At 39.1% G+C, this 26,351-nt stretch overlaps 1 protein-coding gene across 4 annotated transcripts in view; it reads right to left on the bottom strand.

Moving 5' to 3' along the window:
* Positions 1–2,234: 2,234 nt before the first annotated feature.
* LOC138214910 (ras/Rap GTPase-activating protein SynGAP-like) overlaps positions 2,235–26,351 on the bottom strand; it is a 43,364-nt gene continuing 19,247 nt past the window's right edge. For 2 of the 4 annotated variants that reach the window (XM_069176763.1, XM_069176760.1), the window contains 16 exons: positions 25,580–25,733; positions 24,706–24,804; positions 24,337–24,597; positions 23,879–24,214; positions 23,569–23,713; positions 22,837–22,981; positions 21,882–22,118; positions 19,931–20,132; positions 19,010–19,200; positions 17,074–17,278; positions 15,888–16,469; positions 12,676–13,347; positions 12,351–12,491; positions 10,913–11,124; positions 7,850–7,922; positions 2,235–6,302 (listed from right to left, as the gene is read on the bottom strand). In XM_069176763.1, coding sequence (XP_069032864.1) covers positions 6,264–6,302; positions 7,850–7,922; positions 10,913–11,124; positions 12,351–12,491; positions 12,676–13,347; positions 15,888–16,469; positions 17,074–17,278; positions 19,010–19,200; positions 19,931–20,132; positions 21,882–22,118; positions 22,837–22,981; positions 23,569–23,713; positions 23,879–24,214; positions 24,337–24,597; positions 24,706–24,804; positions 25,580–25,733 — 3,694 coding nt within the window. In that variant the 3' untranslated portion in view covers positions 2,235–6,263. The remainder of the gene's footprint in view (positions 6,303–7,849; positions 7,923–10,912; positions 11,125–12,350; positions 12,492–12,675; positions 13,348–15,887; positions 16,470–17,073; positions 17,279–19,009; positions 19,201–19,930; positions 20,133–21,881; positions 22,119–22,836; positions 22,982–23,568; positions 23,714–23,878; positions 24,215–24,336; positions 24,598–24,705; positions 24,805–25,579; positions 25,734–26,351) is intronic. The other 2 variants (XM_069176761.1, XM_069176762.1) reach the window with 2 other exon arrangements.

Below are 26,351 nucleotides of genomic sequence, written 5' to 3'. Positions count from 1 at the left end.
GCAGTCTCTGGACTCATCAATAGAATCCTGAAGCAAAAATTACCAAGTTCCATTCGTTATCTATACCCACTTTTTTCTGAACAGGGTCACGGATGATAGTGAGCTGGAGCCTATCCCAGCTCACTTTGGGCGAAGGCAGGGTACATCCTGGACAGGTCACCAGTCTATCACAGGGCCAACACATAGAGACAGACAGAAACAAAGACCATTCACATTCTCATTCACTCCTCAGGGCAATTTTGTGGAATCACCAATCAACCTGAGATGCATGTTTTTGGACGGTGGGAGGAAGCCGGAGTACCTGGAGAGAACCCACACATGCACAGAGAGAACATCCAAACTCTGCACAGAAAAGCCCGGAATCAAACCCGGAACCTTTTCACTGTGAGGTGACAATACTAATCACTGCTCCACTGTGCAGCCCCTATGTTACCAAGTTCTTTTCTGTTAATTACTTCTGTATGTTTTTGACAGTGTATAGAGAATACAAATCAATTTATGAAAGTGAAATCTTTTCAGTGTACTTTACTAAAGGAGCTGATGTCGTTTTCAAGGTAAACAAAGAAAAACTTGTATATTCCAACACTGACTGGACCAGGTGTACTGCAGACTTACAGTTTAGATAATGAGCATAAATATATCACAAGCATATCAGACGTGAAGGAGCATGACAACCAGAGGAAACTGAAGGACATCTTCCTTTTGTGTCAGGCAGTTGTTTTGTCTGCAGTCTTTGGCGTTGTTCTTTGATGGAGAGCAGCTCACACTTCATTACCTGCTCAGCCGTTGAAATGACAGGAGGCAAAGCTAAACCAGGTTATGATGAGTGACTTGAAAGGCTTGACTGATTTGTTGTGACAGAAGAAAGCTGCAAGTTGACAGAGTAGGGCCACAGTTTGTTTTTAATACGATTTGATTCAAAATGTTTCATCCCTTCATTCATTTGTAAAGACAAAACACAAAACATCTAGCAGTATATATAAAAAAAATAATAATAATAAAAAAAAAAAATATTGTAAGATAGAGATCACTATTAAGGGATCAGAGGAGGTTCTGTTATTGAATGTAAGAAGCAAACTGGGCCAGGCCTTTCTTGAGCTGGAAAAGCTTGCTGTCCCAGATTTTTAAAGCTTTGATGATTATGCTTAAGAACTAATCGTTGCCAAAAATAAACAACCAAAGAAAGGCCAAGATGCAAGTGAGCATTTGTGCAAAATTTGAAGACACTCCCTCAAGGCATTCCGCAGATATCCTACTCTCAAGCATTGGTCAGTGTGATGTGACAGTGACCTTGACCTTTGAACCCCAAAATGTAATTAGTTTATTCTTGACTCCTAGTGAAGGTTTGTGCCACAGTTGAAGGCATTGTTGACATATCTGGAAAACGGATGTGAACTGACTGTGACCTTGAATCTTAACCCCCATCATCTAATTAGTTTGTCCTTGAGTCAAAGGGAATCCTTGTGTTAAATTTGAGGAAATTCCATCAAGGTCTTACTAAGAAATAGCATTCACAATGTTAGAATTGACGGATAGGATGGACTTGAGGTTACAATAACCTTGACCTTTGACGTGTGATCCCTAATTTGACACTCCCATACATTTTTTTCAAATGTCACAATTTTTGGTTTGGCCTTATGAATGAACTTATTAGTTTGTTGGTCAAAGATCAAAGTTCAAGGCCACTTTGACCTCACCTACCGTCCATGCAACTTCCATCTGAATGCAATACCTCAAGAACTCCTTGAGGGGATTTCTTCAAATTTGGCAAAACAATTTTACAAATGTTTACTTGGGCTCAACGATGAAGCAATTCAATTTTGGTGGTCAAAGGTCGGAGGTCATGGTCACTGACCTTACATCGCTTCCATTTTTGTGAAAGTGATATCTTTGGAATTTGGCACAAACATTCACTTGGACTCAAGGATGAAGTGAGTAGAATTTGGAAATCAGTATAACCTAACATCCGTCCTATCCATCAGTCCTATTCTTGTGAATGCAATATCTCAAGAACAATCTTTCACAATCTTTTAGTTCTTAGATATTGAAGATAATAAACCGAAACACTGTCAGAGATCAGAACATTCAACATACTGTCTATCTTCAGTGAAGTTAATACAAAGCCAATGCAGATATATGCCTACAGTATATAAGTCAAATGTAGCGTAACTCGTCTTGTGGTTCAGACCCATTAATGTAGCTTACGTGGCCCCTTTAAATAACAGGTCGTAAAGTAGGGATTTATTAATTTATTTAAATCACTCGGAAAAATCACCTGAAAAATGAATACATTCCCTTTGTTCAAACAAAACAAATCATAACAATCACTAATAATAATAATAATTACAAGCGCAATCATACCTACAATAACTACCATTATAAATAAAACTACCAACATTAAACATCCACCATACAACATCAGGGGATTGGAGGGTATGGCTTATCAATGGGGCATGGCTTATTTCAAAAGAAATATCAAGTAAATTAAGGTATTACATCCAGTAGGCCTAATTCAAGTCAGAAATCCCTCCAACTATATATTTGTGACACAGTAGGTCAATTGCGCAGAATAATAGCTGCCAAGAAAAATATTTCGTTTCATTCTAAAACACTATACATCCATTTTAGAAACATAAATATGTTGATTGATGTTAAATACCCTTCTTCAAAATATACAAGATATATAATTTCATTTATTAGGTCCTGCTTTAGCTGCAGTAAAGCGGCAGTAATTCCCCTTTGGGTCAACAAAGGTCATGTTTCTGTAAACATAAATCACTTTAATAGAATCTTATATATTATTTGTAACATTGGGGCATTTGTCACCTTTTTTGGACCTAGAAAAAGAAACTCATATGTAACAAATAATAAGAGAAGGTTTTAAAATAAACTATTTGTAAGGATAAGATGAGGGCTAAGAGCCAACCAAAATAAAAGCAGAGCAGTTGCTTTGGCACAGACTCCTCATTTAATGTGCTTTTAGATCTGTACTTATCTTTAATGCTGACTTGCCAAAAATGTTTTCAATATTTTGTGCATTAAAGATATTAAAAGATATCTCTGTGTTCCTTATAACACCTGAGAGTCTGACAAATACCTGGAACACAATCAATCTCATCCCATAATTAAAAGGAGATTTGGGTGACTGTAATGGTAACGGCACTTAAATACAATAGTAAACAGGACGAACTCTAGAAATGACCCTGTGATGGCAAAAAGTTTTACACAGGAAATCCCCAAAATAGCAATAAACAGGCAACCAAAAAAAACTGATTCTTCCATCTAGTTAGAAGCAGTTATAAGTTTGTATTGTCTCTTAAATAAATGACGGTTTTCTAGCCAAATGGAATAAAGTATCCTCTCAGGTTGTGGTATAAAGCAGATAAGGATCCTTAGTTCCAACACAAAAGGGAGATGAGGGCATGATTTCAGAGGTAGCACACTGTACCACTGCAGCTAATACAGAGAAATACATGGGTATATTATATATTTTTCATATCTTTAAAAACATTTGTCGTAGATTATGGATTGCAGCTTCTTGTAAAATGAAAACAGAAGTGCAGTATAACATTTTCAAAATACTGTATTGCAATGCAGGCCGGATAAATAAACGTATATTTCAAAAGATGACTACTTAAAACTGCAATCCAGCATTGTTGAAAGCACCACTGTTTTGGTTGCACAACGTAGACAAGCTATTAGATGAATTCATCATATCATCTAATCTTGAACAGAAATGCGTTATGCTGGGAACGTAATCAGCTCTCATCCCATGAATGCAGTCACACCACAGCACTGTAGTTTCTGGATTGCAGCATTAAGAGTTATAACAATATAAGAATCAGTTTTTTACCACAACTTCAACATGCCTGAAGGCCTACCCTTGATTTGAATACATTTTACATATAAGAATAGATATACATTAAGCTATTTTATACATTTCTGGTAACATAAACATTTAACTTTGTATCATTAATATTTATCTTGAAAGAAAATGTCTTTTTGAAGGCAAGAGGTTAAGATAAAATATAGTAACCATGAAATTTGTAATGTAAATGATTCTGACTAACATACAGAGTTAACCAACACACTGCTTATTAATCATCACCTGACTACAAAAAAAAAAGACATTTAATGTACAAAGTTTACAGGATTTTTTTTTTTTTTGTATTATCATTTTTATATTGGGCCCTGTGGCACAGACTGTAAGGCAGTCAAATCCTATGCACATATACTACATATCCCTGCTTGTAAACTTCTTATTGTTCTGTTGTTTTCACTGTCTCTCCTCTTTTTGTTAGTCTGTCTGTTTTTCTCTATACTCTAATGTTGTATAATGCAAAAGTCTGAATGCCACACTCTTCTGAAAAAAAATAACCTGGAAGAGTCAGCAGGTTGGATTAAAAAAAGATGCCTTCCAATAAGAAGGCTGTGTCAAAGTTTTTTTTGTACATTAGTATAATATCCGACAGCAAACTGACTTACTCGTCCTTGCATTTTAAAAGCACATGCAGAACTGTTGCACATCTATGCTTCAGAAACATTAAACACAACAGATGAGTAATCCACTACTTGTTATTTTATGATTTGTTTCCAGGTGCACATCTTGTTTATGATCATAGTTATTACAATTTATCTATATAGCACTTTTCAAACCAGTGTTCCAAAGTGCTGTGCAGTTTGATATACAATGAAAATGGCAGACATGAGAGGCAAAAAGTCTTGATGTTAAATTTGTTGATGTTGATTTATTACTTTTGAGCCATTTAATGCTGCCAAAGTCCATGACTTTTCATCCCTGTTAATGTAGGCTTGAACCTTTGTTGCCATAAATTCACCCAATTGTGAGTGTGTCCCATTTAACCCAAACCATGATCTTTTCCAAAACCTAGCATGTGGTTTTTGGTGCTGAAGGCATCTTTTTTTTAAAGCCTAGGTAAGACATAACGTCACTGACACTGTATTCTTTAATGTATTAAACACTTCGGCGTGATATCCGGTTGCCAATTAATGACACAAGCTTTGTCATCTCTAGGTCCTAGCCAGGATAACGTCACTATGGTATCCATCCATCCATCCATCTATCCATCCATTAGCTATAGCCGCTTTATCCTGAGCAGGGTCACAGGGAGACTGGAGCCTATCCCAGCGCACATCGGGCGAAGGCAGGGTACACCCTGGACAGATCGCCAGTCCATCACAGATCACTATGGTATCATCGAGGTTATTTCCTCAGAAGTTCCTCCAGAAGTGCCCCTTTAACCAATGTGTGTATATTTTCCCCCTATTTGTCTCTCATGTTGGGCCTATATGTCTGTGACTTAATGAAGCACTTTGTTCCACTGTTTGAAAGGTTATATATACTTTATCATGATCATTATCATAATTACTAGTATTATTACAAAGTGAACAAAACACATTTTATCTCAGATTATTTTTGTAAAGTATCTCCATTATTAAAAAAGTCTAGTAGTTTTAACTAATGCTGTTTCTATACATTGAAAGTCAAGGCTCTACACTGTGCCGAAGGAAAAGGTAAACCGACGAGAAGATTCAGATTGTCCTAACAGCAGTAATAAGTTGATTGTAGGACTTGTTTGGCATCTTTTCAGATGGGATGGCTGTACTTTGAAGGATGCAAACCTATAATATAACCATCTGTGTAAGTGGAAATATTTTTGTGGTAAGAATATTTTACTAAATTATTAAATAGGTCTTTGTTTGGGCCCTACATCTGAGGATTATCGATGGCAAATGATTTAAAAGCATGTTTGTTGCTTGTCACAGGCGTTGCCATGAAGGGATATTGTGCTTGTAAAAAGCCTTTTTGACATTTTGCCTGCAGCCACTTGTTAGTGAGAAGCAATTGTGCTGCTTGTAGCAAGGAAAATCATGAATCCATCTTCATCCCCAGCGTTTTACACACTTTCCCTTACTCTATCCAATTAAATAAAGGTACAGTATTGCCCTTGTTGTGGCACTGGCTTATATTTCAGTCAAAATGTGCAGAAGATTCACTGAACACATTAGTCCTCATGCTAAGCTGATTGTCATGTTCTGGTACAGGCTAAGTTTAAATATGTGCAAAGTTATTTTTTTATTTGTATTTTTTAAGAATGTTGGGAGAGGACACCTCCAGTAGTCCTGCTGGATCCACTGCAGAGCTTTGTCTTGATGTTTTTTTTTTTTTTGTAGGAGCATGTGTATCAGTCTTCTTATACTCGAATGACCATCATGAACTCTGGTCACTTTGGAATTGGCAGTCAGGATCCTGGGTGGCCACCATAGCCGTGGCTGATAGACTGAAGGGAGAGAAAACAGATGCAATTACCACTTTTCTCCATTCACAGCTTCATGAAGGCGCACATTTAAAGAAATAGTTCGACTTTTTGGAAAATACGATAATTCGCTTTCCTCCTGAGAGTTAGATGAGAAGACCGATACCACTCTTATGTGTGTGTGGTAAATATGAAGCTGGAGCCCAGGTTAGCTTTGTTTAACACAAAGACTGGAAACAGCTAGCCTGATTCGGTCAAACTTTAGTAGCCATAAACTGGTACCCGCTGCAAAGCCACCAGTGGAGTATTCCAGGAACATACAGCTCATAGAAATAGCCCAGCACTGAAACCATACTTCGGTTTTTGTATGGATTAAACCAATGAGTAACATAAGCTTTAGAGGTGCTGGAAAGTGCAATTTGATACCTTAATTTGGACAGCGCTAAACTAGCAGTTTTGCTATTTCCAGTCTTTGTGGTAAACTAAACTAAGCTGCACTAACCATCTGATGGCTGTAGATTTATCATATAGACTTGATACATTCTGGTCCTCTCATCTAATTCTTGTCAAGAAAGCAAATCAACATATGTTGAACTATTCCTTTAAATCTTTAAATCTCTGATTTGTCTCTGGGATTAAAGCAAATATCAAAACTCTCCCATTCTGAAGGAATAACATTTCTCAACACTTTTATTCATCTTGAATGAGTCTCCAATAACCCTAACATTCAATATTTACCATATTCTGTACTTCTGGCAGTACTTTGAGCCAAAAATTACAGGTTGCACACTAATCCTGCTTTGCCATAACGTAACTGCATAACTGCACTCTAAATTTGGTTGCAGAGTTTGGACATTTATTCTTATCACTCACAAAATTTGTTTAAGTCTGGTGTAAAAACAGATTCAATCTCACGGCAGGCCCGGTGGAGAAACTTTTTTACATGTGGTCAGTGTTTTCACGAGGCACTTTTGTCTGTTTGCGCTTGATATTGAGAGCTGCAAAGAACGTGACAGTGCATTTCAAGGGTGGCAACTGTTTCTCCCCAGTTATGTCGGCATAAACACGGCACATAGCACGCACGGCCTCTTCACTTGCGTCACAATTCAGCCCACATGGTGCATTCACAAAGCCAAGCCCTGAAGAATTAATGTGACGATGCTGGTGAGTCACAGTGAAGGTTTGTCTGATGGTGAATGAGTTCTGTGGTATAATAATAATGTTTCTGTGGTAAATAATATTCAGTTTTTGTGTTGAAGACCTGCTATTCCTTCACAGAGACACACTAGATTAACCTGTCTACATAACTCCAACTCTTGATTTTTAGGATGAACACTGTTTTCACTCTCCCCTCAGGCATGTGCGGAAAATGGTGAAATGTTATTTCAGATGTGACATAAATGTACTTTTGAAAGATGGGGGGTAGGTGACGTGTATGACAGCGGCAAACTTTTCCCCTTTACTGACTTTGGCAAATGCTCTGGATATGATGCAAGAATGAGGCAAACTGTTTTAGGACATGACTGGTTTAGCGAATAGGGATGATAAAAGATGTAGACACAGGCACAAACCTGGTCTGTGAGGATTCGAGGCTTAATATCAGGAATGGCACCCCCTCTCAGCTCATCTTCCACAGCCATGAGTCTGACAACAGGGAAATAGAAACAAACATACCGGTTGACAAAAATAGATTTATGAATCCGGTGTTCTTCAGATTTACTGTAGGATTATGTGGCCATATGATGATATTAAGGTCCTGACAATGTTTGTGGGCACATTCAACTATCTTCAGAGCTTCCTGAAGCTGAATTTAAACTGCACTCAGAGCTGTAGTTCAGATTCAGCTGTTGAGATAGAGAACTTGTGAAATGAGTGTATGCACTATAGTGAAGTGTGCACCAAAATACGAAGTGCAATCAAAAGGTTTTGAGACTGCACCTGCTACGCATGAAGAGAGCGCAGCACTGTGGCGTACAGGGCGCAGTGCGAAGCTATAACTGTGTTGAGAAAGCATTCCAAATTACGCTGCTTGATCAACATCGGCACTTGAGTTACACATGTTTTTGTGACCACTGGTCAGGGCGCGTCGGCAATCTCCCCAGACACATCAGCAGAGAGCAGACATCAAATTTTGTGCCAAGCTCGGGAAATCCGCAACAGAAGCCCTTGAAATGCTACAAAAAGCCTATGGCAATGAAGCCGAGGTGTTTTGAGTGGTATTTACGTTTCAAAAGGAGCAGAACGTCACTGCCAACAACCAAAGAAGACACATCAGGTCAGGAGCACAACCAGGGTTTTCTGGTGGGGGGAGGGGGGGGGGGGCATTTGAGGGTTTGTACAACATGAATTTGTCCCTCAGGGTCAAACTGTCAACACTGAGCTCTACTTTGTCAGTCTGAGGCATCTGAGGAAAAACAATCACCACAGACCACCTGACAGTGGCGTAATGGCCCTTCAATTCTCCAACTTGAGCTCATGCTTACAACGCGTTGACAATGCATGATTTTCTTGCCTAAAAAATACACAATCATCGCTCCCCACCACCACCTACTCACCGCATTTGGCTCCCTTTGATTTCTTTCCGTTCCAAAAAATTTGACACAAGATCTGATGTGCTCTCAACTCCGGTTTAAGGTCAAATTGCAAATGTGCAAATGGTCACAAAGACACATGTAACACAGAACTCTTGGGTCGCACCTCGTATTAGTAGAACCTTTGCTAACTTAGATGACATGTGAGCCATGTATATTCTGGTTGTACAAAATTTTGGCTTTCAGAAAGGAATTTAATGTGATGCACAAATATTTTATTAGGTATAGATATTTATAGGTATAAATCTTCCCAAGTAATATTTCCCTGAAGTATGTGTAGGTATTATCAGAATTATTCTGGCTTGGTTTCCTGTCTTTATAGTTAAGTTACTGAAATAAAATAATACCAGTAATGACGAATTTGAGATGGCTGTGAGTGTTTCATTTTGTTAACTGTCTCTGATGGGCATGTTTTTTGGTGATAGTTGTGATGTTTAAATGAGCTACATTGAAAAAAATAGTTCCGCATTTTGGGAACCAGAATCATTTGCCATCTGTCTGAAAGTTGGATGAGAAGATTTAAATCACTCTTATGTCTGCAAGTTAAAGGTACCCTGTGGAATTTTGTACCACTGCTGGTGCTATGGCGCAATGCATTAAAAAAAAAAAGATACAATAAATAAGAGTCAAGAGGAAAACTCTGCAGGAAATGCAAGGCAAATATGGCATTTCTGTTAGACTTTTACTAATCTGAGGAATGTGAATAGTCATATCTCTCCACATGGATCTGATGTTTTAGTCTCCTGCTGTTTTGAATCTCTCCAGAGAAGCAGAAGCGCAATTTATTTTCTGAGTTTGTTTTCATTGAATTTTGGTTTTACCTTTGCATGAACATTTCAACCCAAACACTGCGTAAAAATATGTTTGCAATATTCGGAGTATGTGTTGTTATGTTTATTTATTGATGTATTTTTTTATTTTGCAAATTTGTTGGGCATTTCCAACTTTTCCAACATTTTGAAAATGTGCATTAAAGCAGGTGGATGAGAATGTAATGGTGTGTCTAAATGTGGACATATGGAAATTAATTTATCTAAATAAACTTCGTTTGTTAAAAAGAAAACTCCACAGGGTACTTTAATCACAGAACTACAGAAATGAGATGATTATCTTAGCTTAGCATAAAGATTATCAGCACTTCTAAAGCTCACTGATCAACATGTAGCCAGTAACTTGTTAAGTCAATACAAAAACTGAAATTTAAGGACAACATTTGGGTGGTTGTGTTGAGGGGATAGGGCAAGTTAGTTTGGTTTGTTTGTTTGTACACAGCAAGGCTAACTCTTTCACCCTGCTTCCAGTCTTTATGCTAAGCTATGCTAACTGCCTCCTGGCTCCAGCACAACTATTATCTTCTGATTAAATTCTCTGAAAGAAAGCAAGTAACATCTTCCCAAAAGTAAAACAATTTTTTAAAAACACGATACCTACAAAATATTGCAAGTTATATTTGAGTGAAAAACTTTTGCTTAATTTTGTGAAGGTCCTAAAGTTCAGTGAAGACTGACATTTGAGCTACAGCATTTCTTCGAATGGGGACCATTTGTAAATAAAGTAGTGAAGCGAGACCATTTTCAACCAGCTTTAGCTTGCATGAGGTTTTTCTGTAGTAATGTTTGACTACCTTTATGCAGGGATTTTGAGAAACCCTCAAACATCTGCTTTTAAAGCTGCAGTCCATATCTTGCAACAGCAAAAACTGTTGTACAGTGAATAGTTATTGCCAGGTCAGATAAATATGAGTTGCAGTAACACAGTTATTGAGTGTCTCCATGATACAGAAAAAGCATAAGTTCTATTCCATCACACTCCACCAAACAGTTGGATATAATCATAATATGGGGCATTACTTTAAAACCAGATTGGATTTTAAGCTTTACTGAACAGCTTTTGTGGTTATTTATAAACTCTGTAGCAACTCGTGTGTGATTCATCTACAAAATGTTTGTGTGATAAATCTGAAGCAAAAGAGGAAGCCAAACAGTAGGCTACCTGGCGCAGCCTCATTTCTGCCAGCTCTAGTTCAACCTGAACACTAATCACCTGCTGATGATGCCTTTGATTTGAGAGTCCTTCTCCACTTGCTGCTGCTTCAGGCGGCGCTCACTGTCATCCAGGCGGCACTGGTACTGCTGCAGGATCTTGCTTGTCTGCTGCTCTTGCGACATAAGTCTCTGTTCGTATTGTTCAAGTTTGCGATGAGACATCAACAGCCGCTCCTTCAACGAGTGAATTTCTTCTTCGTATTCCCTTACCTGAAAAATGAATGAAATAATGTCACCTCACTCATGTCATCTCTGGTTTTTACAGATATTCCTAAATGGTGACTAATTTAATTAATAAAGACACCACTATGTTACGCAGCTCTTTTTAGCCCAAGCAGCAAGTTGGATAAATGTGCAGAGAAAGCTGCAATGGAGTTGGGCTGGGCTTAAATGTGTGCCAAGAAGCACTACACTGTTTCTAATAGGGACAAGATTGTGGGAGCAACTATGCAACTAATTTATAATTCTGTCAAAACTCCAACATAAAGGTTATATATTGCAGAACCAGCTGAAACAGTATGACCCCTGTGCAGGTGAGGTATGTGAAGCCAACACTTGATAAACATTGTGTTCGGTATGAAGGCTCAAAATGGTTGTGCCTCCGATTTTTCAAGGTGTACATGATGTCAGGGCATGATGACTGAAATGTTAAATTCATTTGAAATGAAGCAGAATTTTTTTGTGATGATGTTTTACCATCAAGAATAGTTTGTACAATAATCAGTTTCTATCCGGAGTGTATGAGAGTGTAATTTTTTCTACCAGGGACACCATGATGTGCATTCAGGTTGAAGTGGATGGCAAGGCTGAAATACTGTTTTAAAGAATATATTAAAACATAGTAATCCAAATCTTTGTAACTGAAAACATGTGATGAAACAGTGTAAATCTGCTATCTTTGTCCAAATACCTTAACTATTTAGTCAGAAACCACTCCTAAAGCTGTGAAGATTCTCTGCCAAACATGAAAGACGTGTTTTCAGACTAAATCACAGTCCATCTTTCAATTCACTTCTAATTTGCCAAATAACAGTCAGCTATTAGATAAACACTCTTCACAACAACCTAAAACTATAATTACTACAATGATGATTTCTAAATGAGTTTTGCAGTTGCTGCTGGTTGCCAACATTAGATTAGACTAAGATTACATTTAGCACTACAGTGTATCATATTTTAAGAATTTTTTTGGTGGGGGGGTTTAAAGACACTGGCCAGAAAAAAATAGTAAAGCTGATAACTGTCTGATTCTGGCTTCATATGGCTGCTTTTTCTTGTAAATCTTGTAAATTCTTTCTTCTCTGTTTTCACTTTAAATAATGGCATGGAATTCGCACATGCACTACTGGAAAAAAAACAACTTTTTTTTCTTTGTTAACTAATCACAAGAAGTGAGAATATATATATTTTCAGCAGGTGGGAAAAAAAATGCTGACCCTCTCTAGTCGTGACTCATCCATACTCTTGGAGTACTCTTTCAGTTGACCCTCACGGTCCGGCCGCAGGCTCTCAATGTCAGCAGAAAGATGTGGCATGTTGGAAACCCAGGCGACCGTCCGCTCATTCATGGTCGAACCCTGAAACAACAACAAAGGACAGCCGGCATGTCAGGTCTATTTTCTTAATCGGAATTTTATTCATCACATTGCACTGAAGAAATGTCACTCTTGTGTGCATCTGTTCATGAGGCATGTTTCTGAATACTTTTCCTCAACAGTTTGGAAACTTCACTTTGAATAGAAGGTGTGATGTGGGATTGACCTGTTTATTGGCGACTGGCTTGAGCAGATGCTGCTGTGGTGGCTGCAGTTGTGTTTGCTGAGACTTCTTGGTGCTTTTTGTGGGTGTGTCTGTTGACTCATCTGCAGCTGCTGGCGGGCCCTGGTTCTCTTTGGTGGAGCTCGTCTGGTACGGGAGCCCAGGAGCTGGACTGTCCGTCACCGACAGCTGCGCGTCCTGTTGCTGCTGTTGTTGTTGCTGCTGCTGCTGCTGATGATGATGGTGATGATGATGATGTTGTTGTTGTTGTTGTTGCTGATGATGTTGTTGTTGTTGTTGCTGCTGCAGTTGTTGCTGCTGCTGCAGTTGTTGCTGCTGCTGCAGTTGTTGCTGCTGCTGCTGCTGCAGTTGTTGCTGCTGCTGCTGCTGCAGTTGTGACAGCTGCTGAGATTGGCGTGATTTTGGCTGACTGCCACTGAAGTTTGTGTCAGAAGAGTCGAGGAGGAGGTTCCTGCTCTGCGGACGAACCTTCGGAGGCGTGGCAGTGGCTGGAATGTTAATGGACCGCTGGGACTTGAGGTGCCCCGGCGGGGCGATGGATGTCTGGCGGACAGGATGAACTGTGGTTGGGGGTGTGGCCAAAGAGGCGGGAGTGCCTGTTCCAGTGGTTGTCTGAGAAGCAATTCCCATCATGTGCTGCTGCTGGAGAGACTCCTGAGTAGAGAAATTGAGGAATAGGATCACTAATGGTTATTATGTGTAAAATCGTACTCAGTGGTAAAATCCAATAAGACACACAAACTGTGTGTATGGCTCCCCTTACTGAGAGGAATGAAAGCAACATGAGCTGCAACTGTAGGATTTGCACATTTTTCAACAACAAAAAAAACATAACAAAAAACAAAAACCCAAAAAAACACATTCCATCCCAAAATATTCGATGTTATAATCACACAAAAAAATTGCCTGGATGGAAAGACAGATGCATGAAGAGAGTGAATGGATGAAAGTAAACTCATAATCAGTTTTTTGTAATACTGTAGGCAATAATATGTTTGTTATTGAGGTCATGGTAACATGTGACAGGTGTTTGAGACTACGACTTCTATTGACGTCGGCCGAATATGAGAAACATCTTTCAATATAACGCAGCACCACTGATTATGACCTTAGTACTAAACATATTAATTAAATGAATACCTCTATGAAAAGGTTAACAACAACTCAACATTATAGGCATCGGAAATGTAAAAAAGTAAAAACAGAATAAAATATAATAAGAAAAATTAGAAAACTGTCGCCACAATGCGAGACATGAATGATTACTTTTAAATTGCATTGAGTAAAAGGCATTAGAAAACACTTGTGTGCCTTTTCATTTTAAAAGACGTTTGAGTTGAAGCAGATCACAGGTTTTCTGGGTTTGGTCCAGACATGTGGTTCATAAAAACTGACGGCTGATGTTTTATTTTGACAATGATGACAGCAGACCTGATCCAGTCGACCTCAGAGGTGTGGAGGGTCTGAAATAAAGGGCTTTAACCCTCAACCAGTTAGTGCTGTGTAAAACAACAGATGTATGAATAAATGTACTGACGGATAGATAGACTGACAGATAATTAATTCATAAAGCACTGTCCTGACTACACCATCTGTATTAATAAGCAGGAGGCTTGTGATGTTTGTTCCATTAGAGCCCACGCAGCAGGGCAGAAATAGCTCCAGACTACATGACAGCATTATTAAACTCTGTCATTTTACACAGACATCGTAAACTTATCAGTGTGATAGATCAGCAGCCAATGAGTACATCATCTAACTAAAAAGTACATTAAATGCGGTTTCATTTTAAAATGGCAAACTCAAGAAAAAAAGAGACAGTTTAATTTCAGTTCAAATGTGTTCAGATGAATTTAAAAATAAGGTTTTCCGTGACTGGTATTCAGTATAGACGTTAAAACAGAGATGGATTAGGCTGATATACTGATAATGTTTAGTGTATCAATTTGACCAACAGCGAGTTTACAGCACTGTTGAAACAAGGACACGCAGTGCGATAGATGTCAAGCAGCCTCCAAAGTTCAGCAGAGCTGGTGAGTAAACGATTCTGCTGCAGTTGCCTGCAGCATAACAACAGCCCTTACGTTACTGGTACATTTGCATATCATGCTGCTCAAGAGGGGGACATTTCATAAGCTTTTCATTTGGATCTGAGCTTTATTCTGTAACCCAACTATCAATGTCAACACAGTGAAAACAAAAGTGGATGAAGGACCAAATGGACTGCAAATGCTAATCTGAACTCAGCAACTTAATCGGGGTGTTAAAATCACACTAAGAATAAATAAATGGCAATGCTCTAAGTATGTTGAGCAATTTAGCTAGGATAAAAAAAATAAAAAATTTAAATCAAAATCTTTTTAACAGAGATAAAACTCTGTTTTGGTATTGCATCCGAGCAACTGCAAACCATAACAATTTCAAGCCCAAACATTCAAACTTACAGCAAACAAAAATTACCCTGTTTAAGACTGATTTACAACACGATTCATCTATTAATCTTTGATGTCATCTGTGTTTATATGACGTAACACTGTATGACGCCACTAATTCGTCCATGTCTGTCATTAAAGGCAGAACATACTGTACACTCTAACAGGTCTGACAGCCAAGCAACCACCAACATCTGCAGGAAACAACAACTGCTCAATTTGAAAGGTTTGAAATGTGAGCAGAATTATTTTAAACATGACACAGAGACAGTTAAAGATAAAAGCGAGCATCTGAGATGAGGAGCAGCCTTTGAATGCTGTGCATTCAACACAAGTTCTCCACCTAATGGTTCTCTTTAAAATTACCAGCCTTTCAGCCATTGTTTGCAAAGTTCAGTAAAAATGTGGAGACCAATTTTTATCTCGATGGAAGAGAAGTCCTTTTATTCCATGACTGTTTCAAACACTGTGTTAGTGCAACATGAGACTGCATGGTCAACCATTTTTAGTAAAATAACAAATGATAAATTCCAATAGAAGGGTATTGCATCCATAAATATAATTGCAGACTGCATTATATTTAATATTAATCTGTACAGCTGAAATAGTAAAGCTATATTACCACGATCTCATAATTTTGTGATGTGATAAATTGAGCATTTTCAGCAAAGAAAATATTCTTTAGAAGAAGATCTTTGTTGCACATTCTTAAAATATAAGATAATCTTTCTGTCTGTGTGAGGATAAGTGAGAGATTCCTACCTGCACCTGCAGCGACAGCTGGTGCCAGGCGTAGTCATTGCTCTGATTCTGCCGGGTGAAATCATCGCTGTAGCTGTGTGAGTGGACAATGCTGGGCTGCACCAGACTGCTCTGTGACCGCAGGGCGGACAAGTCCTCGCTGCGGGAGAAAGCACTGTTGCCAAAGGCGGACTGGTAGTCGTGGTGGCCATTCTCAGGCTCAGGGGCGAGGAGAAGAGGAGGAGGAGGTGGCTGCTGGGACTGAGCTGGGGAGTTTTGGGCGGCCAGATGGAATAGTGGGTTCTGAAAAGAGAGGGGGAAATGCATGGCCGCTGCCGCCTGCTGCTGTTGCTGGGAGATGGACTCGGTGGGCCCCCCTACGTGGCCCATCTGGCTTATTCTCAGACCAGAGCCCGCAGAACCCGTCGGCAGATGCCCTCCCATGCGAAGAGGACCGCCGAGGTTCCCGAAGCTGTGGCCGAGACCAGCGATGGAGGCTTGAGAGGAGGTGAGCATGTCTCCCACAGAGTTCAGGTTGGAAATGCTGTTCATACGAGAGTCCTGCAGGTCCATCATGGACACACTTTTGTTTACACTGTGGACCTGAGAGACACAAGAAAATTTTGTTCTCCCATTGTTTGTGAAAAATAACCACAAATACTAAAACATTTTTCATGACAGGTTACACTTCATGAATCTTATGTTCTTATATTCGGATTTTAGGACTTTGTAACTTCTGTCAAGGAACCACAGATGGGAAATAGTCTCTTAACCAACTCTCCAATTTGTATCAATATGTACTGTGTCCTTTAAATAAATCAATAAACAAACACAAATATACTTTTACATTTTAAGATCCCACTCTAACCTACATAAATGCACTTATCTCAACAGGTACATATAAAAACTATACTGTATATGGTTATAATATAACATTTATTTTTAGTCTTTGGTATAATGTCTTCTTCAATTTCAAGAATCTTTAAAAGTATTAATAACTACGACTAAATCAGAAACAAGTACAATCGAACCCTAGTCAGTGATGGTCTGATACCAAAGACAAATCAGATGCCAATCTTGATATTCTCGCACTTTGTATATATTTCATAACAATGGATGCAAATAATAAATGCAGAGTCGGCATAGGAATCTGCAGGATCAAGATTGGAGAGAACATAAACAGGTACATGATGGTTTGACGCTGCACCTTTGGATCCGGTTCTGTGATGTCCGAGCTGCTTGTGCAGTACGCGGGGCTGGATCGAGCCAGGGGTGGGCGGGTCACGTAGAACACCTCCCTCGACGAGCGGAGGTCTCGTTCTGCATGACGCCTCATGTTCAGATTGGACGAGAGGGACTCTACAGCTGACACTCCGGTCGTGGGGGACGGCAGGCGAGAGATGTCTATGGAACTACAGATACACCCCAGAGAGAAATATTACAAATGGCTAGTCTCATAAATATGCAATCCTTATTGTTTTGCATTATTCCATTTGATTTTAAATAATGTACATGAACCTTATGAAGAGAAATATAATCATAGGAGTTTGTTATGCCTAAATTAGACTGAACAGTAAAGATCTGATTGGCAAGGAAGTGCGAGGAACTGTAGGCCAGTGGCTCCCAACCTTTTGTGTTCTTTGAGAGGCAATATCTCCACGCAACCTCTCATCTTAGCTTGTTTGGGTTTAAGGTGTGAATAGTTCAATCAAAGAGTGTTTTTCCACTTCAAATTACATTTGAATAATTTAGAGGCCTGCAGGGCTACGACAAACATATTTCATAGGAAAGAAAGAAGCAAATAAAGGGGAGAAGCTAGAAAAATAATCACCACTTGCTTGTATGTGTTTTGCTCTTTTTGTACCTTATTTCCAACCCACACAGTCATTTTGTGCCTTACTGTTACGGAAAGATAATTTCGACAAGTTGTTATTTGATCAGAAATTGATCAGCAAAACTGTGCCTCCTGTAATTGTTTAGCCAGATTTGAAATATTACATTTCAAGTGAAATAATGTAAACAAAGTGGCTCATTTGGTTTTTGAGGATGAACAGGGTAAAATATCTGAAACAACAACAGGAGCATCGTCCTGTTTCTATTCTCATGTTATTGTGAAATGTGAGAAGAAACCAAACAATTTCCGCACACTGTCAATCATGTGCACCTGATTTATTTGTTTTTCAGTTTGCAGACCATCAAATTCAATCCAATATTACCTGATGAAGGCCTGAGGACTGAAACACAGAGTACAAGTGAAACAACACTCCGTATTCCTTGTTTTAATCACAGGACTTTTTAACCCTAGCCTCCTGTCTATATGATTTTATGGTATGCAAGAATTACACACGTTTAATTATGTAACTGTTGCATAATAAAACACGTGGAATGGAAACCCAGTGAGGAGAAGGCATGACTCCATCCTGTCAGTTATAGCGTGACACCTCTGGGATTCGTGCTGGCACGTGCGTCGTTCTTCACGTTGGTTTAATTTCCGAGACGTTTGATCTCCGTTTTCTCGAACCTGCTTGCAGCAGATTTAAGCCATTCTCATTAAATTCCATGTTTACTGCTGCAGATTTGGTCCCCAACAGACAAATATTTAAGGGGCGGGAGAGGGGGGGGGAGGGGCAAAACAAACGCAAAGTAGGTGCTACAGAGTCCTCTGATATTACTTCAGTTATTTATCTTACTTAAGGAGTTGGTATTTAAACAGGCTGTAATGGAGTAACTGTCTCTTGACAACAGCAGAGTGCTGAAATGAATTAAAACACAGTGGAAAGAGGTTTGGGTGGGAGAGTCTGGGAACAGATGGTGCTGGCACTTACTGATTGATAAAATACTTTAAAAGCCTGAAGAGGTGCATTAGCACTGGCATTATGGGCTCTTAGAAATACACCACGGTTGTTCTGAGCTACTGAACTCTCACTCCTTGTGTATTCTTTGCCTTTCTGTGTGTTACTGCTAATTGCACCCATGTGTCTTTATGGGGGTTAGGTGCATATTTGCAATAATGACCATACACTTTGTCTTGATAGAGCCACATCAGGGATCAGTATACTCTGGCTTTGTTGCTGAATCCAATTTCAATGTCCAGAAGTAGTAACAGTAAAAATATGAAACAACAGGGAGCCACGGGAAGATACCTGTTTAAGTCACGCATCATAAGGCTTTGGAAGTCGGAGGACATGACACGATTGAAAGATGGGCGGGAGAAGAGTCTGTCCTTGGGCCGGTCAGGCTGGTGATTTGTAGGCATGTGAAGCTGCGGGTTCCTCAGGGCGACGCTGATATCATTCAGCAGCCGTGGCAGGGGTCCGAGTTTGAGGATAGCATCCTACAGGATGGACAGGTTTTCAAAATCAAGAAAATACAAAACTCACATGGCTCTAAACAGGAGTTCCCAAATGAGGACAGTTTAAGAGCAAATTAATTCAATTTCATAATATTCCATTCAGTTTGAAGTTTATTGGAATTCCCTTCCAAACTCAAATTGTGCTTTTTTTTGTGGTTTTTTTTTCAATACAATTATTCAAGTTAAATATTACCAATTGTAATCCTGTGATTTAAATTCAGTTCTTTGATCATATTTTTCAGGATGATGAATTCAAATTCAAATTCAAATATAAAGATATATATAAATACATACAAATTCATTTTCTCGTGCCAAATATATCCCAGACAAATGTGCCAGGGTCCAAGACTACATTCATAAAAGTCAGTGTCATTTGTGAAACAGAATAGAGCAATGAAAAGCTTTCTGTAAACCTTTGAGGCAATTTAGGACTGAGGATAGAATATTTATAACTTTAATTATATTACGGCTACAGAAAATAATTTATTGAATTAACAGATTAGCAGTGCAAGCACAAGAGTTTGATACTATAAAGCCAGTTACACCTCCGATTTTATGCAGTTCAAATTACATTCATCCTGTGTCTGATGGATATAAAACTGCAGTTCATTATTCTCCAACGCTCCACGGTCTAAATTTTTCAGCCAGAGAGGGAAACCATATTAAATGTTAAATTTAATGGTCCAGTTACTCATCGAGTTATTCCACCTACCTTGCTAAGCTGGCCCATGACTTCCCACAGTAAACTGTGGAGCATGGACAGTTCTCTGCCGAGGTCGATGTAGCCCTCGAACCCTCCAGCATTTCCTCCGGCGTCCATGTTGGAAATCTCATAGAGAAACTGCTGCATGGATCCCCACTCCATCTCCAGGAACTCATTCATGAAATACATGTACTCCTCCTTGGGTCCAAATCTGTACACATTACAGACAGCAATTACAGGATTTATGAAGATAAAGAAGAAGGTGGACACACGCTGCACTCTATTAATAGATCTCATACAGTTTGCAATGGCAGGAGTTGAACTTTTACATCTTTAAAGTCAATTAAAATCTCCTTTAGCGGGTGTCATAATATTTTCTAAAGGTATTTGGACAGTGATTCCCTTTCTTGTTGATATTTTATCATTCTGATTTCAGTGTGTATGTTTTGTTAAATGTATTATTCATATGTTACATTGAGATGTTTTTCAAGTTCAATGTTCTTGTTTATCTACAGTATGTGTTTTATTTGCATAGATTTTATGTGCAAGATGAACTCAGTTTAGTTTCTAGACTTTGTTGCATTTACAGTTTACCTGCTTAATTTAGCTTGTCTATTTACTAATTATTAATAAAGACACAGTAAAAATTAACCTTACTATTGCCATTAGAGCTTTCATTTGAGCATTTAGCTACCTATTATTTTTTTGTTTTAACATGAATTTACAAACTCCTACAAACACATTTACACTTACAGTATGTGACGCAGTATTTCAGTCTTCTGTCAGAGAGCTCCAGCTAACATCTCCAAGTGTCACGCTCCAAAACACTCATCATAAACTGGGAAACTAGTGTGCATGTAAAAACACTCAATGTCAAAGTCATGACCTTTGTAACAGTAAGTTGACAAAATGTGCTCAACTGTGGGACAGTTTAGTGGCTTTCAACTGCACCTCTCAGCTGTCATCAGTCAATGTTTGGCTCAGTTGTTTTCACAAAACCAAAGTAAACAACTTTGATCACCTGAAAACAAGTAGGAAGGGTCCAATTCAACCCGGGTCTCTTTTCAAAGAGGGTCTTTGGCGGCAGGTGTGAATGGCCTCTTTGATCTTTCCTAAATTGTCCACTGACTCCTGAAGCTCTAGCTGATGGGCCATCGTTAAAATAATGAATATTTTCGTTATCAGTGAATCCGAGTTATTTTTTTTCATATAAAAATTTGGTCTTTTTTCAGAAACCAGTGGAATGCAGTCATTTAAGTTCTAAAAGCCCAACGTGATATCATGGCTTAATTGTTTTGTCAGATTCAAAAGCAAAGAAGTTTAATATGCAACAATATAAAACAGCTTCTCCAGTGAGAGAGTTTGCTGTTTTTCTCTAAGTTAAATGATTACTTGATAATTAACATAGTGGAAGGTTAATTTCAATAGTAGCCTGCTAGTACTGGACACGAATTCACAGCGTAAACAGATAGGGTCTGGCCTCGCCCAGTGTGGGATTATTTCTCGTCGTTGCACCCTAATAAGTGAAAACTTCAATGTGAGCAGAGTGCAACGCCAGGTTGGTAAACGATTGACTAAAATTGTAACAGGCGTGACACCATTAGAGTTGTTATATCAAAAGTTTATCAACTAAATCTTGTAAATCACCACCATGTACTTCCTGCCAAACTTTTAATGTCTTAATCCCAGGAGTCTGTTTAAAACCAAAAGAATTTGTTATAATATTCAACATGTTGGTGAAGATTGAAGGTAGGAACAAATGTGTCGCAGCAGAAAGGCTCAGAGCTCACTGTGGGTGCGTAACAGTTTATACCCCTCGCAGTCAAAGCTGCGAGCCTCTTTTTCCTCTATTTCTTATTCTGTGACATGCATCTCACCTCGCACAGGCGTTGGATGTGTGCAAATCTAAACGCGAATGAGTGTAGCTGGTGTGAGAGGACAGGTGAAGACAGGCACTCACTTGCTGAAGCTGGCCAGGTTCTGCATCACCTTGGCTATGAGTGTGAGCGTGCGGGACGTGCGTTCAGCGGGGTACTCCTGCATTAAGTTGAACAGGGAGGGCGACATGATGGCCGGGCACATGAAGCGGAGAAACAGGGAGGAACTGATGAGGCTGTCAGCGAGATCCTCTCTTCCACGCTCAGCACACCTGGCTCGCCACGAGGCAAAAACTTCCTTCAGCTCCCGGGGAAATATGCTGAAACAAGAATACCAATTTATTGCAACTGTCAAGGAGAACGGCAAGATAAAATGCAGGGGCTTATCCGAAGCCCGCAGAAATTCAAGGTCAGGCGACTGAAACATATGGAAAATTATCAGACCACCATACCCTGCTCAAATGGAGAATGTGTTTATTCAACATTTTTTACACAGTTATAGTTTCAGTGTTGTAGTTAGTGATTTTTGTTGAGATATTAAGAGCATGCAAAATCTGCCAATCTGACATTTGTAAAATTGTAAATGCAAAGCTTCTTATTAATTTAAACCAAACTAAAAATGTGTTCTAAAAGTTGTTAAATTTACTATTAAATTCTGTAGTTTCTTTGAATAAATTTACATTATTTGCTTCACTTTATATCTTTTTGACGGTTTGATAAATGTTTGAATAGAATATTTTTCCAGTGTCTTATCTTATTTTTCTGTTTTAGATATTTTTGCAGTTGCAAATCTTGTTTTTCTTTGACCGAGTTTTGCTAAATAATGGTGCTTTCAGGGATTGTGGGAACTCAGAAAGACTCTGAATTTCCTACACTGCACATTTAAGTAACTGAAATGAGCAAAATGGAGTCCAGAGAGGAAGTTATATTCCTCGGGCTGTTTTAGGCCTCAAATGGTACCAATTGATACACATGGAGAGCAGATATACATACATAGTATATACAGTTTTCTGGGGACACAATGTGGGCAAAACTGACCAGAGAGAGTTGATAATCTTGCAGAGTAAGAGCTCGCAGCACATTCGAAGGTTGGCTTGATGGTCAGCGAGGACTGATGGTGGCACGCGCATGGGGTCCACCTCACAGTTCTCCTCAGACTCATATAAGGCTCGAATAAAGTCACCTGAAAGTTGAACATCGCATTGCCATCACATTTCTGAAAAACACATCAATATAAAATTCAGCTCTAAGCTCAGTTAGAGGTGGATCAGAACACAACTGCACGTGCTGTACCTATTGAATTTACTGAGAATAAAAACTGATCCAAATTATTTTTCTCCTGTACTAAAATTCGGCCATCACAGACAAGAGTAGTTTGAGAAAATGTCACAAATATACATCACAAATGCAGATCAAACAATCTCATCATTAATAATTTATACTTAATGGCATTGGCTGTTTTTACTACTTACTTACTTTACTTACTTAATTTAGCCTCGTCGAGCATAGTTCATGAAAATATTGGATTTGCTTTGAACTTCAAATTCGCATAATTTCAGAAAATGTTTGGGTAGAAGAGTTTTCTGGACTCAAAACTGATTTGTTTGAGGTTTTCTCTGTGTAGAGATACATGTTGACATAAAAATACAAAAAAAAAAAAATCTCTATTATCACGGCCTGGTCATATTAAACTTTAAAACAAACTTTGACACATTTCAGCATTAAGCCTTCGTCGGAGAGACAATGAAACGCAGGGATGTGCAGCCTTACCTATAGCATCCTTGAGGTATCTGTGACCTATCAGTTTGAGGTACTCTTCCACTGCCTTCGTAGCGAGTGTGTTCTCCCGAAAGATCAAGTGCTCACGGTCCATGAATCGATCCACCTCACACATCGCCATGTCTGACAGGAACTCCTGAGAGGAGAATACATTTGCAGTTCATTGGAACTCACACAAAGGACAGGGTATTTTTATTGAAAATGTACTGGAATAAAAAAACAGCAGATCAAACAGAACAGCGTGAGAAATTATGTCGGCTGTAACAACATGCTATGAGGTTACACTTGACCCTTTGTTTACCTTTGTCTTCCCCGTGCTTTGAAGGATGTGCACCAGCGCAAACGCCACCTCCTCTTTGCTTTTCACACTCAACAGCGGCTCCAGAACTGCACACAGTGTTCGGTAGTTGTTGGTAATGTACTCGGCAAATTCCTTGTACAGCTCCATTGGAAGGATGTTCATTGTCTGGTAGCGAGACTTGACACGCAGTGAGGCGTTGATCACTTTGCCACTTCCAACACCACCGCTTTTGGACAGAACACTGGACTGTATCACCGGGTACCACTGCTCGACAAACTGCCGGCCCGTGATGCTGGATATGGGGATGCTGACAAGGCCAAGGTATGTGCTTTTTTCCTAGTTTGCCAAAAACACATTATTTTCATTTCATTTATATACTATATATTTTTAGACCAATAAGTGACAGGAAAGACAGAATACATACAGCATTATTGAGCTCACGTAGACAGCGTCTTTACCTTGCGTCTTTTTTTGTCCGTTTCCTTGTAGAGGTGCAAACGAAGGCTACGAATGGTAGGCAAATTGTTGAACTCAAAATGCTCGCCCCAGAAGACGGTGTCGGTTCGGGGTTTGCTGGTGGTGCGTGCATACAGCATGTCGTCCAGACACAGCTCACAATAGTAGCGTTTCTTAGCTGGAAGGTCTCGAGCCTCGATGATCCACAACTTGAGCACATTGTCCACCCGTCTGCTGTTATCCTGAAAGCGAAACGAGGAGTTCTGTTACTGCATTATAACTGTCCTTAATGTTACACCCTCGATTACTTGGGTGTGGATCATAATGAATGAATCAATGGGGGGGGGGGGAATCAACTGCACTGAATCTACCTTGTTAGGTTTGACAGCTCGTTGCAGATTTTCAATCCATTTGTCTCTTTCTGAAGCTGAACGGCAAGCAAAACATTTTGTCCCTGAATTGGTGGTCACCTGCAGACAAAACTTCCCAATTTAGTGTATTCATGGTCATTAAAATTATTCTGATATGGCTACAACCATCGACTGTATATAAAAATGAACGTAGTCTCCCGGTTTGAAATGAGAAGCCAATGCTGAAGTGCTTTATTGTGCAATACCCCAAAATGTCAACTTCTCTCATGAAATACAAAGTGAATACATAGTTTCCAGAAGTCATTACGGTGTCATTTGCTAAAGTCACTTCTTCTGATCCATGTTTTGGTGGTCATTCTGAAAATAATTCCATAAAAAATTAGATATTAGGCCACAAACAGAGGTATGTTTGGGAGAGTGCCCAGTCTCAGTCAGATCTATGATCAAATCTACACCTTGTTCCTCCCCAACTCATCCAAATATTGTCACCTCTGGCTCCAAAAAAAACAAGATGGCAACAGCGATTTATTTTCAATTAATACATTTATCTGTAATTTATAAATTGCCCAACCATGGGAAAAATGACCAAAACAATTTCCAATAATCCAAGCTGTTTTTAAATAGCTTGTTTTGTTTTTACCTGTCCAAAACCCACAGATCTTCACTTTCTACAGTTTTATAAACCACACAAAAACAGGAGACAGAGCTACCAAATGTTTCAGTATTTTTGCATGAAGTGTGAAGTGGCTTTGTAGTGGCACCTGAATTGTTACATTAATACAGTTATATAAAAAAACAAAAATAAATTAATCAGTTGGCTGGCAAAACAATGAAGAAGAAAAGGTTCAAAAGAAAGAAAAAAAAAGAAACACACCTCAAAGCAGTACTCTTGCCCTAAAATGCTAGAGTGGACAGGTTTGATTATGGCATCTTCATCCAAAACTAGGTCCAAAGCCTCTGCAGCACTGCTAGGAGAAAGTAGGGACTCGTGGGAGTGGGATTCTTTGAAGCTTTGCATCAAGCGTGTCCTAGTGAGAGAAGGAGAAGGAGAAGAAGAAGAAGAAGAAGAAGAAGAAGAGATAAACTCACATTCATTATTCAGATATGATTATATTGGTGTTTTCATATAATACATGAGTCACTGCAGCTCAAATAGCCTTGTGTGTTCCTGCTCCTGCAATTTCAGTACGATTTTTGAGGCCTGATCCTTTTATAATGAATTTGGGGTTTTTTTGTTTTTGTTTTTTAAACATTAAAACCGCCAGATTTTCCATTCTTTTGTTTGCAGGTTGGTCTATTGACTCGGCTCAAGTGACTCATGGTGTATGTTAGGAAATAACCCACAGTGGCTCATATTGTGGTGATGTTTGGAAATGCAATTCTTTAATTTCCTATGACTACGTAAGAATAAAAAAAATATTTAAAAAAAAAAGCCAACGTAATGTTGGTATTGCCAACTGTGGGGCGAAAATGTAAACGAAGATAAGCAGCTGAGCACTTTCAGTGTGATAAAACACTCCCGGGTAGTTATAAAAACGGAGGGAAGATGGGAAGGGGAATTATGTCCCAATCATTGAGTGACCTTTAGAAGAGGGCAGCTCTGTCAAGGAAAGTGGTGGAATTGGAGGCAGAAAGGTGAACCGAGG

The sequence above is a fragment of the Embiotoca jacksoni genome, unplaced genomic scaffold (genome assembly GCF_022577435.1).
Source record: "Embiotoca jacksoni isolate LCO1_2020_lvr unplaced genomic scaffold, fEmbJac1.0.p SCAF_7, whole genome shotgun sequence".
NCBI lineage: Eukaryota > Metazoa > Chordata > Actinopteri > Embiotocidae > Embiotoca > Embiotoca jacksoni.
This window is presented reverse-complemented; position numbering and strand designations above follow the sequence as displayed.